Source organism: Pomacea canaliculata, linkage group LG3 (genome assembly GCF_003073045.1).
Source record: "Pomacea canaliculata isolate SZHN2017 linkage group LG3, ASM307304v1, whole genome shotgun sequence".
Classification (NCBI taxonomy): Eukaryota; Metazoa; Mollusca; class Gastropoda; order Architaenioglossa; family Ampullariidae; genus Pomacea; species Pomacea canaliculata.
In genome coordinates, this window is record NC_037592.1 from 42,047,156 (window position 1) to 42,061,376 (window position 14,221).

Consider the following 14,221-nt stretch of genomic DNA (forward strand, 5'->3'; position numbering starts at 1 on the left):
GAAAGAAACTATCATCAGTACATCATTAAATTGTCAACTTTTGCTGCATAGACACCACTAAACTGGCTGAGCCAATGGGATGGTCCGGAGGACCCAGTTCAGTACCTGAAGGGACTTGTTGCTCGAGCCACTGCCATTCAGAAATGGGTTGACCAAGCAGAGAATGGGACACTCCTTCGTGATACCTTAGACCTGTCAGAACTCTTCCGTCCAGATACCTTCCTCAATGCCCTTCGACAGCAGACAGCCAGGTAATGTTTTCTTTGGAAATAATCTGTTTATGATTTCAATGTGAATATTTTCAGACACTCGAAAGCTCAAATTGTGCTCATAGAGAATCATAAAGAATACAAACAATTTTGAGAAACAAGTATTTTATAGAAAGCAGTTATTGTGTTCTCCAGAGAGCTACGGTGTTCCATGGACAACCTGAAGTTTGTTAGCAGCTGGCGAGGAGGCCTTTCTGGTGCCAAACTGCCCATCAAACTGGGGGGACTGCAGCTGGAGGGTTGCAGCTTTGATGGCACCCAGCTCTTTGAGAACCAGAGAGACTCACCAAGTGTTTCTGCAATACCTCCGTGTTTAGTGGCTTGGGTGCCCAAGGTAAGAATGTCTAAGATATACCTTCCTGTTGAGTGGCATTGGTGCTAAGGGTAAGAATGCCTGTGTGATGATTGAATTCGTAAGCCAAACATTAGAGCAGAGTATGTTAATCTGTGCACTGCACTTTATTGTTATGCATTGTTATGAGCAGCAGACAACTTTACTGTTTTCTTGCTCTTACTCAGTCATGTTGGAAGTGATATATAGAATCACATCAGAACCACTGCTGAGGAACTATTAGCAACTTCAGTTGCCACATCCTGATAGAGAAGCATCAGCGAGACCTCCATTACAACTTCATATACTTTAAGAAAGACTTTTCAAAGTCTGACATGAGGGGTTATAGCATATTATGTGAAAATCCGACATTGAAGGTCTCATCCAAGTCTTTGAAGTGTTTTATATTATAATAGCTCATTGAACACTGCTGCTGGATAACCAAATGGGAGCTTTCTTTCAAATGACAGTAGGCATGTGTCAGAGGTGCCTTGTGTCACATGTGCTGATAGCATCTTAGAGATTATCATGCTTGAAACCCTCCATGGCCATCACATTTCCATTTCCCTCAGTGGAAGGACAATTTACAACCTATGCTGTGCAGATGACATTAATTTACCTCTCAGTTTAAAGTCTTAAGTTCTTACTTTTAGAATTCTTTCTAACATTCACAGAATAATATGTAATGTTCTAACAGGAATCTGCAGATTCACACCTCACTGGAGAAACTATCTCTTTGCCAATCTATTATGACATTACTCGAGACCGCATTGTCACACGACTGGATGTTCCTTGTGGTGGAAACATCAACCAATGGCTGCAATGTGGTGCAGCACTATTCTTGAAGAACCAGTGACCAAGCATCTTCATCTGGACTCTTGCAATCAAGCTTCTGGCATCTTAGGGAGAACTCCTATAAGTGCTATAAACACTTAAGAGGTTGTCTGATCTCAGTGTATATATTGGATCTGATTACTTAATTTATCTGGAATCGGGCTGACTAGTTAAAAATGATCTAAGGGAGTTGTAAGAAGGCAGAAAAAAATGTGGACTGTGCATTTCAGAAACGTGTCTGATACACTTGAACAGTTTGTTCATAGTTACTGTTTTCTGCTCTTCAGCCAAGTCAGGAGCAATTTGCCTTTATTACCTGCAGTCTTTTATGTATATTCTTTTGCAGCCATTTAACAAAGACCATATCAGATGCAATTAAACATTCACTTGTCTTGGTTTTTCACCTAATTGCTTGCAGGATGCAGATGTTGCCTAAAATGCAATTTTGTTACAAAGTTAACGTATTGCACATTGCTGTTACATTGCTCACATTACTTTACATATCATTTAATTTAGCAACAGCACAAAGTTTTCCTTGTTAAAATAAGAGTAATATATTTCATAGCTAGCCTAGTCTGTTCAAACACATGTAAAAAGATAAGAAACTTTACAGATTTTATTTGTGCTACATAAAAGCCAAATACTTCACACTGTGTGATTATTTGTGCAAGAGGGAAAACCTTTTGCCTTGCAGTGATTTTGTGCATTTCATGGGAAATGTAAAAAGACAGGCTCTGTTGTTCTGAGCATTATAAAAATCCGTCCTTTCTTAAATACCTTGTGCCAAGCATGTTTTACTTTTGTTAATAAACATTTGCATTTGCAACACCACCTGGTCCTTTATTTTTTTTATTGTGTTTTGTTTTACCATAAACATGGAAACAAAGCAATTTAAAGATTTGTGTGTATAGAGCAGACATACTTTCAGTTTTATGTGTATATCAATAATCCATCTATTAACTCGCACAGTTTCTTTGCTCACACTTTCTCATTCACCCATCTGACCAGTGCCCACAGAGATCAGGAATGAGGTTCTGTGTTGTCATGCTAAAAATTGTATTTCTCTGTTGTGTCAATGAAAATAGTTGTCACTATTTTCCTGTACTGTTGAAGGATGCTTTAACAAGTGTCTGTCTTTTAAGCATCAATATAATAAAATATTAGTTTTAGAAGTTGAATGCCACAAACAATAAAATAAAAGTTTTAGATTTTGAATACCACATAATAAAAAAAATTGCTTCAGTCTTTGGCTTAGTCTGAAGCTAAAATCAACAGAAATGTTGGTGTGTCAGTACTTGATCCCATGGAAATGTTTGTGCAAAATGAGGCATGTAGCTTGTGTCACATTTGGGAAGCAATTTTGGTACCAGCCATATGCTTGGGAAAACATGATCTGAAAACTCACATCTTCCTTAAACATTACTCCTAACACCCATTCCCATAATGCTAGTCCTTTGTGTCATACCCTTCCCTGCTTGTTTTTACCACGATACTCTCAGTTCTTGTTATTTGGTTCCTCTTTGCATTTTCTGTACTTGTTTTTATTCATCATTAGTACTGTTCTTTATTCTTTCTTAGTTTCATGTGTCATTTGTTTTCCTGTCCCTCATGTTCTGTCTATGTCTCGTTCTTGTGCTTAGGTGTTAAGAGCATACTCCTTAGGAGTGTGAATATGCGCTTTACGAATTTAGCATTTATTATTCTTAAAATCTATACTTTAGAAAACCTTTATGGAAACCTTGAAAAATATTTAAACCTCACACCATATACATATTCAGCTTTTAAGCATCTTTGCTAATACCACAGCACAAGCTACTCATAAAACAGTTGGTCTTAAAATTTTAGCACTTGTTATGATCTTCAAAATTGTGAATAAAACAGGCAGAATTACTGAAAACTGAAAAGAAAAGGCAAATAAATTCATTTATCCAAGACCTGCATTTTAACTGATGTTCATACTATGCAAGTAAATGATGAAATATCAGTAGAATTTAAGGTTTTCAGGCAATAGAATGCTACTTCAATATATTATTACTTAAAAATGGCTTATTTTCAGTTATACTGTTATTTTGCACAGTTAAATTATTCCATTAAAAGTCATGTCACATACTACACAGCATTCTGTCATAGCCAATAACAAAAAGTACTAGCTTACTAAGCTAAATAATAAAAGATCATATTATCAAAATTAATTGAAATTCATTTAGTTCACAGTAATTTTTTTCTGTGCATATAAATAGCTAGATGAATGCTAACTTTAAAAAGCATTGGCTGTGGTAGTTTGTGTGCTTTTTAAGAAAATGTAGAAAATTGATTCAGTTTTGACCAGCCATGGAAAATATTCCTGGAAGTTTACATAGAATTTTTAACTTTTTACAAGACCTAACCACAACCAGTCCATTAACACATTTAGTGAAAGGTCATATTAACCATTCCAGGTGAAAGGTCACTTATTCGGGAAGTCAGGTTATGCATGCTTATTGTTAATGCTCATCTTCGCGCTGGTGACCCATCTTGATCGATTTAAACACATCTAGTGAAAGGTCTCAAACACATCTGGTGATAAATATAACATTACATGCCTGATAGATAGTCATCTTAACCTCAAGCAGTAAAGATCTCAAATACACTTGACGAAAGGATCATAAACACACCTGGCTAAAATGTCTGTTTCAATGATGCTTCATGTAAGTATTGTATTTGTTTTAAGCAATGCCTTTAGTTTTGAAAGAGTGGCTTCTCCATAAGTCTGCAATGAACCTATTGATACTCATACTAGTTAGTGTATCAACTGTCTTAATCCTGTCTTAAAAATACCTAAGCTGCTTGTTATACCTGGCCTTCACATCAGGGCTATATTTTATGAAGGGTTTCAGATCATCCACAGCAGTGAGTCTCCGGTGAGCACTGTATGGAGTGTTCAATCGAGATGCATAGAAATCCTCACCATGACTGTCCATGTGGCGGAGGCTCATGCGCACTTGCTCCAGATGGGGAAGGTGCTCAAAGACACTGTAGGGATCAGGAGAATTCATGGTCAAACGGTTACTGCTCAGTGAAAACTGTGTTTGTGTGCGCAGCAAGGGAGACATGGCTGAAGGCGGAGAGAACCGATCTCCCACAATCATCAATCTTCGTTGCAATGGCACACTGCTTAACTCAAGTTTTTCGTTTCCATCACTTCTTCTCTTTGCTTCGCCACTTTCCATCATGTCAATGCTGTTCTTCCTACGAAGCTGGACAGCAACAGAACCTTTGCATATTCTGTCAAAATTTGCTGACTTCATCGCTTTACGAGCAGCTTTGCTACCACCACCTCCGCCCTTATTGCTGCTGTCATCACCAGTAGAGGCTTTCTGATGAAGGTATATGGCTAGGCTGCCTGTGGATTTCTGGGACTCAATCAAGTTTAGCTCCTCCTGCATGAAGGTGTTGTTGGGGTTCATTACAACCAGCTTGTCCAGCACAACAGAGTGATGACCTGCAGCTCCAGTGGGAATACCTTTTGCTGAATTCTTTCTTGGACCGCTTGCTGCTTGAGTGTTTCGTGATTTCTGAAATGAAGACTGAAACTCAATGTTTTCTGGTAGACATACTCCTAAAAGGGAGATGAGTGTGGCCCTGGAAGGGAATTTGTCTAATTATGTCTAATTAATTACTGGCTTCAAAGTTATGAAGACTTTGTACTGATTGAAATGGATAGCAGCTTTAAGTTTAAATCAGAAATATTTTAGAAGCTTTTTTTTTGATAGCTCAAAATACGCTGCCATTCTAATGGCCATAAGTGCTAAGGAATGATTCTAATGGCCGTAAATTGTAATTACCTTAATGCCCGCGATGTAAGGAATAACTTTAGCCATAAGTTGTAAGGACAGGTCTCTTATTCAGCACATCCCAGGAAATAACAGAAGATCACAAATTTTGGTGACAGTGGTAATATTGTGCATTCAGGGTGGGGAACTGACGATGATGATAAAGTTGTAATGAACAATGGTAAAACCTACCCCACTCTTCTTTTCTTTGACCCAGCTCAAGGGTCTTAGGGCATTAGAGTCTGCAGTTTGGTGTCTCCTTTCTGATGATCTGTGAGTGGCATGGCGCTGCAAAGCAAATCCTCTAGACTTATTCTCAACCTCAGTGTCATGTCCACAGGATCCAGCAGTCACAACTCTTTTGATAGTCATGGGCTCAAAGTAGATGTTTCCATTGTAACCACTCCAGACCTGTTGTTTATGCACCATATTGCACTACAATCATTGTTGACAGATTTCAATACTGCTGTGCAAAAGACTTCATAAGATGACTTTAAAAATACTTTACTAATTTTAAAAAACCAATAGAGCACAACTAAGTGTAAAAAGTTTTCATTAATTTATGGTTAATGTTCATATTTTGAACATTTCTAAACAATGCATGTCGACTGATAAGTATGATATGTATGTGAGAGAAATTACTTTTACCCAAAATTATGTGCTGATTCTCTCTATAAACTGTGCGACAAACGTGTACATTGTAAAAGTGATCAAAATAAAACAGACTACACAGGCAATTTGTTAAACCTGCCTTCGGTAAAAACATAGTGATGCAATTGTTAACATGAGAATAGACATGAGTTATTTTCAGTTGCCAATATGAATATGGTGTTTGTAACCTCAAGTGAAATAGTCATCCTCTGAAATCAATGGATCAAGAAGGGAAAACATAGCACAAGGCAAGGACCAAATCCCTCTGAGATCTTACAGCATGTGAAAGATTTCTGTGTAAAAGCTTGCAAAGAGTGTTGGAGTGGATACCAGATCATATTTTGCAGACGTACCAAAACACCTGCAATGGTTTGGCTAGGAAGTAATTTTCCTCCACTATAGTGTTGTCCTGTGATTATCTTTGTTCCAGTGAAACTGCTCTTATGTTTACAAAATAGGAGTAGACTGAATAGATCTTTATTACAGAAAGGAGCACACAGAATCAAGGCTTACCTTCAGTGGAGGCGTAGGCATAGGTAGGTGCTGGTTGACAAAAAAGTACTGAGGTACCTGTGGCCCATAAGGCACCTGGGCCATGTTAATCAAACTGCCATCCCAGCCTTTTGGGGCACTGACACAACGACTGCACATAAGGTTCATGGCTTGCTGAAATACTGTCTCTGACAGAGACTCTTGCTCAGTGTGAGAGGTGTTTCTGTAAAATTATGGGGAGGTATTTCATCCTACTTGAAAGACATTGCAAATGTATACAGGTGGCAAAGTATGAAACATTCTTGTTAATGATTCTTCTACATTTTATTGAACAATTTTGCAAATGAGATACAGGTTTTGAGTCGGTAGTTATGTCTATGTTGAATTTGTCTACATCATGTATATTATGTCATCAGTTGTAACTGGGGTCTGCATCGCTAATTCTTGAGAACTATAAGAATTAACTACCATGAGTACAATGTGCTAAGGTGAGAATCACTTTCCTTGTTGGCAACTCACATTTGTTAGCAAAATATGGCATTAGAAAGATAATGTTCTTCAAACCTTCAGTATTTCCAGATATATTCTATTTCATGCATGAAAAGTCCTCTTGTGTTCTGCTATGTAACTCCACCAATTAGCAGGTCTACACTGCAGAAAATGTTGGCTCTGTGACAGATTTCACCACGCACTGCTCTTGAGATCCTCAATAAAACTTTCACAGGACTTTGCACACTGGCTGATTACAAGGGACACCCTCTCTCCCTTGGCAATGCCACATAATGCCTTTGAAATCCATTCCTTCCAAGGTTATCCAGTACCCTGCTCCAAACAAACTTGTGACCTCTGGTCCCGCAGTGTTGCCCTCAAACTCCTAAACTCCTGCTCTCTGACCCTTCCATTCTAACAATATCTGTTTCCATGCCCCCCTCAACCAATGTCTCTCAATGTAATCCGTTCACATGGTAACATTCCATGCTGTCTATGACTACCAGGATGGCAGGATCAACAGGTCTGTTAAAGAGTGGATATACAACACATCTCTATAACTTTATTTTATATGTATCTGTTGAATTTGTAGCCTTACGATTTCTACACATTCATGGAGAACATTCAGTCTCTTCATTCATGTAAGGTGCTTATTGCTTCAAAGTGTACCTACCTTTGTATTTTCCCTCACATCACATTTTTAAAAAAAAACTAGTCATGCTCTTACATTACAGAATTTTGTTGGTTTTGCTGCTGCATGAAAACAATTTATAGGCGCCAGCTTTGTATAGAAAACTTGCAACAGTGGGTAACAAAAACTTTCCTTTAAAGTCTGAGTATAAAAATTATATCTACTGCTATGAAGATCAAAGTGGACATAAATTTTCAAAATATTGTAAGCATTTTCATTCTTGCTTGAGCAGATCTTCATACCAAATATATTTTCAACATTTCTTATCAGTCATTCATTCCCTGCCTCTGCCGTTACTTTAATTTATTGCAGTTAAATAGTACACAATCTATGGAATGCTTTTATCCATACTTACTCTAAATTAATAAAAGCTCACAGCTGTTTTAACTAATGATGATGTAGTTTGCATGGAACACGCTCACACAATCATGTAATTTTTCATGGAACAAACTCCACGGACGTGTATAGTTCGTGCTTACACAGTCATGTAACTAAATGAAATATGGTTCTACTATCTTTTTGTTGCCTGACTACACTGATTTTGATCCTTATAATAATAAATGCAAAGTTTGTAAAAGCGCATACTCACACTCCTAAGGAGCATATAAGAACAAGAATAAGACATGGACAACATATGAAGGACAGAAGAACAAGCAAACAACATACATGAAAGATAGAATGATGAACAACAGCCCTGATGACAAATAAGAGACAAATATCAAAACCGTAATGAGGATCCAAGTAACAAGGACTGAGAGTATCGTTATTTTGCAAAAGGAAGACGAGCAGGGAAAGGTGTGAAAAATGAGGAGCATTGTGTGGACTGTATGTTAATGTTAGGAGTAATGTTAGGAGACTTAAATATAGTTTTACCTGGAATTCACATTTCTTGTTTCTGGTGCCTGCTCCTTTTGTAACCTACTGGCGCCTGCTGACATATGCACTCTCTGTTGCTTTTGCAGCCTTTTGTCTGCGTTAAACATGCCAACGCCATCCTTCACTTCTTTGACACTACCACATGCAGATGTGGCAGCCTTTACATCAAAAACACTGCTGGTATCATCTGTAATGTGACTGGCCGTAATAAAGACCTGGGAAGTTGAGTTATCATTGGCATCAAAGAGCTCTTTGGCAGAGTATGAATTACTTGTGACTTCTTGTAATAACAAAGTGTCAACATCATTATTTTCATCTAAACTGTTTCCTAGGACATTGTGAGAACCTTCATCATTAGCATTTGCCAAATCAGTACGAAGATGATCATTAGCAAGTTCATCACCCTTAGCAGCTTCATTTCTGTCTGTCATTATGTCTGGACTGCTTTTGTCTGCACCGGACTGCTCATCACAAAGTTGATCTTTATCAGCTGTCGTATTAATTTCATTAGGCAATTCATTTGTCTGGTCCAAATGTTTATTCCCTTTATTTTCATTTTGAGATGGAACTTGCAAGATACCTTCCATTGCAATCTCACTTTGCTCTACATCTGCAGTGATTGCATTTTTAGAAGCAACTGGACTGTTAACAGGACTACTAAAAACTGTTGAAAAAGAAGCCTCATGTTTATCTCCATGACAACCATCAGAATAGTCATACTCTTCAATAATGTGACCAGACTCAACTACATGATCATTAGCATTCCTCATCTGACCAGATGATATGCTCATTTTAGTTTGTTTGTTACAAACTTTTACTTCCATGGGATCTGTTTCCTTTTCTCAAGTCTTCTGACTGCACCTTCATCAGCATTGGTATCATCAGAGTACTACACATTTCACTGGAATAAGGGTTCTGTCACATTGACACAGCACTATGGAAACTTGGAATGTGCATGCTTTATTCAACAATCAAAATACAAATTTGAAAACAACTTTACACCCGTTGATTTCTGGTTTTGTTTCTATAAATAGAAGAAATGCGATTACTTGATCCCATAAAACCACGACAGCAGAAAGGAAACCTGTGGAATTGTTTCACAAAAGCAGCACCAAAATATATTTTCTTTTGAAATTTGTCACAAAAATCCCCATGTAGTTTTACTCTTCAAGTAAAATGTTCACAACACATTTACATTTAGCATGTGCCTGATCCGAAATGCTAACACCTGCGAGTACTTGTCATTCAAAGCATAAATAATTCATGGGTACAACGAAATCGGCTCAACCAGCCTGAGTGAACGTGTATGGCTGGAGTGAGGGGATGGGGTCATATGACCAAGCCATATATACTCGCCATCCGTTGCAAACGATCTCCACTGCTGAAAGTCCAGAAATAGTCTGTCCTGCTGTAAACGTTGTGTCTCGCGAGTTTATTTGAGTCCCTGCTCCTGCCGAAGCTGATACTGATCAAATTCTGGTTAGTTTACATCCCCGAGTAAACTTTCACTGGACGACGAGAGTTACGTTCTGACATGGTCCTTGTCGCCAGGGTCAACAGTAAGTTCAAGCATGCTCTGTGCTGATCCCTTTGGAGATAGTGAAATATGAGAATAGAATCGCTGACCTGGTCTGTGCGTCTCTCTGTTTCTCACACACAGAGCGAATAACTCTCAAACAGTGTGTGTGTGTGATTCAAAGCATGAAGATACCACAAAGAGAATATCTCGTATACGAAATGTTACAATCACCGATAATACTAGTTCGTTAAAAAGCAGTTTGCCTTCTTTGTAAGAAGTATTCAGCCACGCCCATTCTCAGCCTCTGCGGGGCCCGAGGCATAGAGATTAGTTAGGAGCCTAGTTACTATGTTAATCAACTGCATCTGTCAGTCTCAGACACATATCACCCAGTGATGTTTGCACCACCGTCTCTTGTACAAGGGGCATAAGCCATACGCAAGAATATAATCACGTTTTGTCACAGTCGTTTCCCTTGGATAGCGGGCGACGCTGGACGGCACATCAACTCAACGTTTCTAGACAAACGCTGTTTGCCGGGAGGTGCTAGACGCAGGCAGTTTCAAGAAAGGTCCTTTACCCTATAGTTTTTGTTCCTGTGGCTCAGGGTACGGGTGTCGAGCAGGTTGACTATAAATCCATGTGTAGGTGTGAGAGGATTGTGTGTTTTTGTTTTATTTCACATTTAACTGTATCATAATAATAATGGGTACTTAAAACGCAGACTGTATCCACACTGAAACTAAGAATTCGTCACAAAGTCGGTTCTTAGCAAGGCATCAACGCGTCACATGCTTCAGAAAGATTGTTTTAACTTTTGCTTTTGTCGGTGCACGCCGGCTAATGTTATACCACACTCAGCCATCCGCCCCAGGGACTGCCTCCACCCTCCTCTCTTCTCCATTTCTGTGGCTCCTGTTCCTACAACTGAGTTGCGCTCAGCACAGCCACATGCCTGGCACTAGGCACATGAGTTGGCACCAGCCTGCGGCTCTCACGAGGAAGATAATACCAACAAAAGGCAGATGCCTGGGGAAGGTGGGAGGGGTGACCACCCAGAACCTCAACCCTCTCGGTTTTGCAAAACGTGACGGCAGGGCCGTGCATTGTAGCTTCCCCTGACACAAAAACAAGTGGAAAACAACGAAGATTACTTCCGTTGAGTTTAAAGGTTGGCGGAGACGAATGCAGCCATCTGTTGTAAACAGTTCGTTGTCACGTGCCTTCACAATTCGAGCTTGACTGGGCTGGGCCTTTGCTTTCTTAAGCTAATTTACTGTTCCAGTTGGTAAACTAACATTAACACTTAGCTTTCAACTGTATTTTAAAAAAACGGAATTCCCACTAGTCTCTTGCTGGGCTATGCTGAGTGTAATGCGAGCTATGCCTTGCGCAGTCTTTGTGAGCTTTGCTGTGTGCTGCTGCACCCTGACGCATGCGCCGAGCTTTGTACATTCAGCAGTTGCCTGCCGTAGGGTTCTGCTGAGATTCACATTCCGCGGAGCTTGTTGCTTCTAATAACCTTCTTGCAAGAAACTATTTGCAAGTTTACGTTAACCCTTTCTCTGAAAAAAAAGTAAATTGGGAAGGTGAGCAGACTGAGCGACGGGCAGCCCTCCAGCAGGCTGAGGCCGGAGACACCAGAAGTCAAATGAGAGATGCGGAGATAGGCCAACAAAGTAGAAATATTTGCTCTGAAGTGAGTCGTTTTCTCCTCAACAGCGGTGTAATCATCTGGGGAAAAATGCGAGACTTTTTTCTCAGAGTCTAATATTTTAAAAGAAAACAAAGAAAGAAAAAACCACGAGCGTAACCATAATAATCTGCACAGCAGAACAGTGGTGCAACATTTTCTGCGTGTGGCTTAAAGCTAACACAAGACAGGAAGCTTGGACTTAAAAGCTGAAGATGATTAACACTCAGGTCGGACTGAATTGGTTTTAGCTTGGTCCGGGTACTGCAGGGACTAGTGATGGTGGCAGAGCATCGCATGAAATGTTCAGGTCACTACAATAGTTCACCTGAGTGAGTGGACACGCTACGTTGGTTCTACGTGACGACTTAGCGAGTCACAGTTCATGTTGCTGTGGGTGTTAGTACTACCACAAAGCTACAATAATTGATAGTGCCACCACGAAGGTTCAATCATTATCAACGCTAAAGTTACATTTTCGGCATTGCCACAGTCACAGCAATTGTCATGCTACATATGTAACCAGACCACCTCTTTCCCACTCCTTGTACACCAGAAACCAGACTGTTGGAAGGACAAGCGGACTTTTTTCGTTAGCATCCCCAGCAAGCTTCGCGATGGACCATCTACCGGAGTGGAGCGCTCGAGCGCACGAACCCTCCTCCCTGCCGTCCTCCACCTCATCCCCCTCCAACACAGCCTGCTGAAGAGGTGGGGTGAACCCCGCAATCAACAAACATTACTCCACGGGCGGTGGGGGTGAGGTGAGGGGAGAGACACAAGACCTCACTTCCTCACCGGTATTACCAAGAGGCTTTTCTTTTCCAACCTTCTGTTTGCCGGCCTGTAGTGCCGACGGTTCTGTCAGTGAGGTGTGACATTGTGTGAGCGCTAGAGACACGGTCAGGAGCTGGTGTTTCCATCACCGTACAGCTGGAGCAGACGATACTTTGAAGATCTCTCAGGAAGGAAAACACGGCCGTTATTCTCTGTTAGAGCCACACTTCAAGGTAGCAAAGAGGTTCGCCGTCATCATAACCCTGCAGCCGTGGTACAGCTTCCCATGTTCACGTGATCTTTCTGCACAAGATATCCTTAATATTTCACCACAATACCTTTATCTATTGCTTCTCATCAAACTTGTAAAAATTAATCACCAGACATTTACATAATTTTCTCCCATAGTTCATTACATATGTATACCTTGACAGTGGGTTAGGGTGTTGGTCAGGTTTACTAGTGTACATGTCTCGGACTCGCGGTCAGTAAACCGTGTCCTGCGCTAAGTGTTTGTCGGATATAAACCGAGATACGGAGAGGGAGTGGGAGCTTGTAGTATAGAATCAAAGACGAGGTGAGGAGGTGAGGAGGGAGGATGTTTGGTGTAACAGCCCGAGACAGCGGAGAGCGGCTGACAAAATGTATTTGACCGTCTGGACCTGGCGATGGCGGGCCGCACACAGACTCGTGAAAGGAAATGGCACTGACACGCAAAACCGTTCGCCAACAGAACTCAGTCGAGGTTGAGGTTTCCACTGCTGGACACGACACCATGTACCACGACAACATATGGCCTCAGGATGTTTAGTTCTTGTGCAGCGAAACAATGGAACTCGCTCCCTGCCCGTACCCGCCACCTACCCCACTATTGAATCCTTTACACGTGCACTGAACACACATAGGAGTAAACATGACTCCTAACAACATACTGCTAGTCCTTTGTCACACCCTTTTGTAATATCAGGTTACTCTCAGTTCTTGTTCTTGTTATTTGGGTCCTCTTTGTGTTTTCTGTATTTGAGTTTATTCTTCGTTAGTGCTGTTGTTTATTCTTTTATAGTTCATATATTATTTGTTTGTGCTCCTGTCCCTCGTATGTTGTCCATGTTTCGTTGTTGTTCTTAAGCGCTAAGAGCTTGCTCCTTAGGAGTGTGATTATGCGCTTTCCAAGTTTTGCATTTATTATTATTATGACATCAGGTACTTTGTCCTCCTTCTGGACCTCTCTGTCCTGTTCCCCCCCCCCACGTCTGTGTGTGTGTGTGAATGAGAAGGTGATAGGGGGCGGTGTGTGCTGGGGTAGTAGGAGGCTGTCTCTCCTCACTCTCATTTCTTGCAGTATTTTGTTGTTGATTGTTACACTCTTATCGTCAGACGAAGACGTGTGTACAGTGAACCTCACCTGTCGCGAGGGTTAAAATTGTATACAGGTTAACAGTGCTGCTGCAGGTTGTATGTGCAGTGTGTGAATGCGTGCATACTGTGGTGTGTGTGTGATTGCAGTGGTATTTTGCCCAACACACATACACACACACCAGTTGTCGCCCTTGTTCAAGGCAAGCTCAGCACACAAGGGAGGTAAGTACCTTGTTTAGATGAGTTGTCTTGCCATTTTATTGCAACCTTAATGTCGCACACAGATCCTCGCAACTCCAATGGCTACACCAGCCGCTGTACGTTAGAATCGTATCTTCTCACACTTGCCTCCCTTGACTTAAAATCTGTTTTTCCGCCCCGTCAAACAACTTGATGTGCATCTGACTGGTCTACCACCTCTGCCGCCT

General features: G+C 40.6%; 2 protein-coding genes across 6 annotated transcripts in view; one reads left to right on the forward strand and one right to left on the reverse strand.

The window, feature by feature from the left end:
• LOC112560667 (cytoplasmic dynein 2 heavy chain 1-like) overlaps positions 1-2,265 on the forward strand; it is a 57,936-nt gene extending 55,671 nt beyond the window's left edge. For all 5 annotated transcript variants that reach the window (XM_025232671.1, XM_025232673.1, XM_025232672.1 and 2 more), the window contains 3 exons: positions 52-251; positions 405-603; positions 1,298-2,265. In XM_025232671.1, coding sequence (XP_025088456.1) covers positions 52-251; positions 405-603; positions 1,298-1,456 — 558 coding nt within the window. In that variant the 3' untranslated portion in view covers positions 1,457-2,265. The remainder of the gene's footprint in view (positions 1-51; positions 252-404; positions 604-1,297) is intronic.
• Positions 2,266-3,201: 936 nt separating this feature from the next.
• On the reverse strand, positions 3,202-9,990 carry LOC112560668. Its single transcript, XM_025232677.1, has 4 exons — positions 8,443-9,990; positions 6,411-6,612; positions 5,439-5,657; positions 3,202-4,988 (listed from the first exon to the last, which is right to left on the reverse strand). Exons 1-4 carry the CDS (start codon positions 9,267-9,269, stop codon positions 4,242-4,244), a joined length of 1,995 nt encoding a protein of 664 aa, XP_025088462.1. The 5' UTR covers positions 9,270-9,990; the 3' UTR covers positions 3,202-4,241.
• Between the last annotated feature and the right edge of the window lie 4,231 nt (positions 9,991-14,221).

Coding starts and splice junctions, on each gene's coding strand:
- LOC112560668 (XM_025232677.1), bottom strand. CDS start 9,269: ATGGAAGTAAAAGTTTGTAACAAACAAACTAAAATGAGCATATCATCT. Junction 6,613..8,442: donor ACAAGAAATGTGAATTCCAG/GTAAAACTATAT, acceptor ATAATTTTACAG/AAACACCTCTCACACTGAGC. Junction 4,989..5,438: donor TCAAAGAAAAGAAGAGTGGG/GTAGGTTTTACC, acceptor TCTTCATTTCAG/AAATCACGAAACACTCAAGC.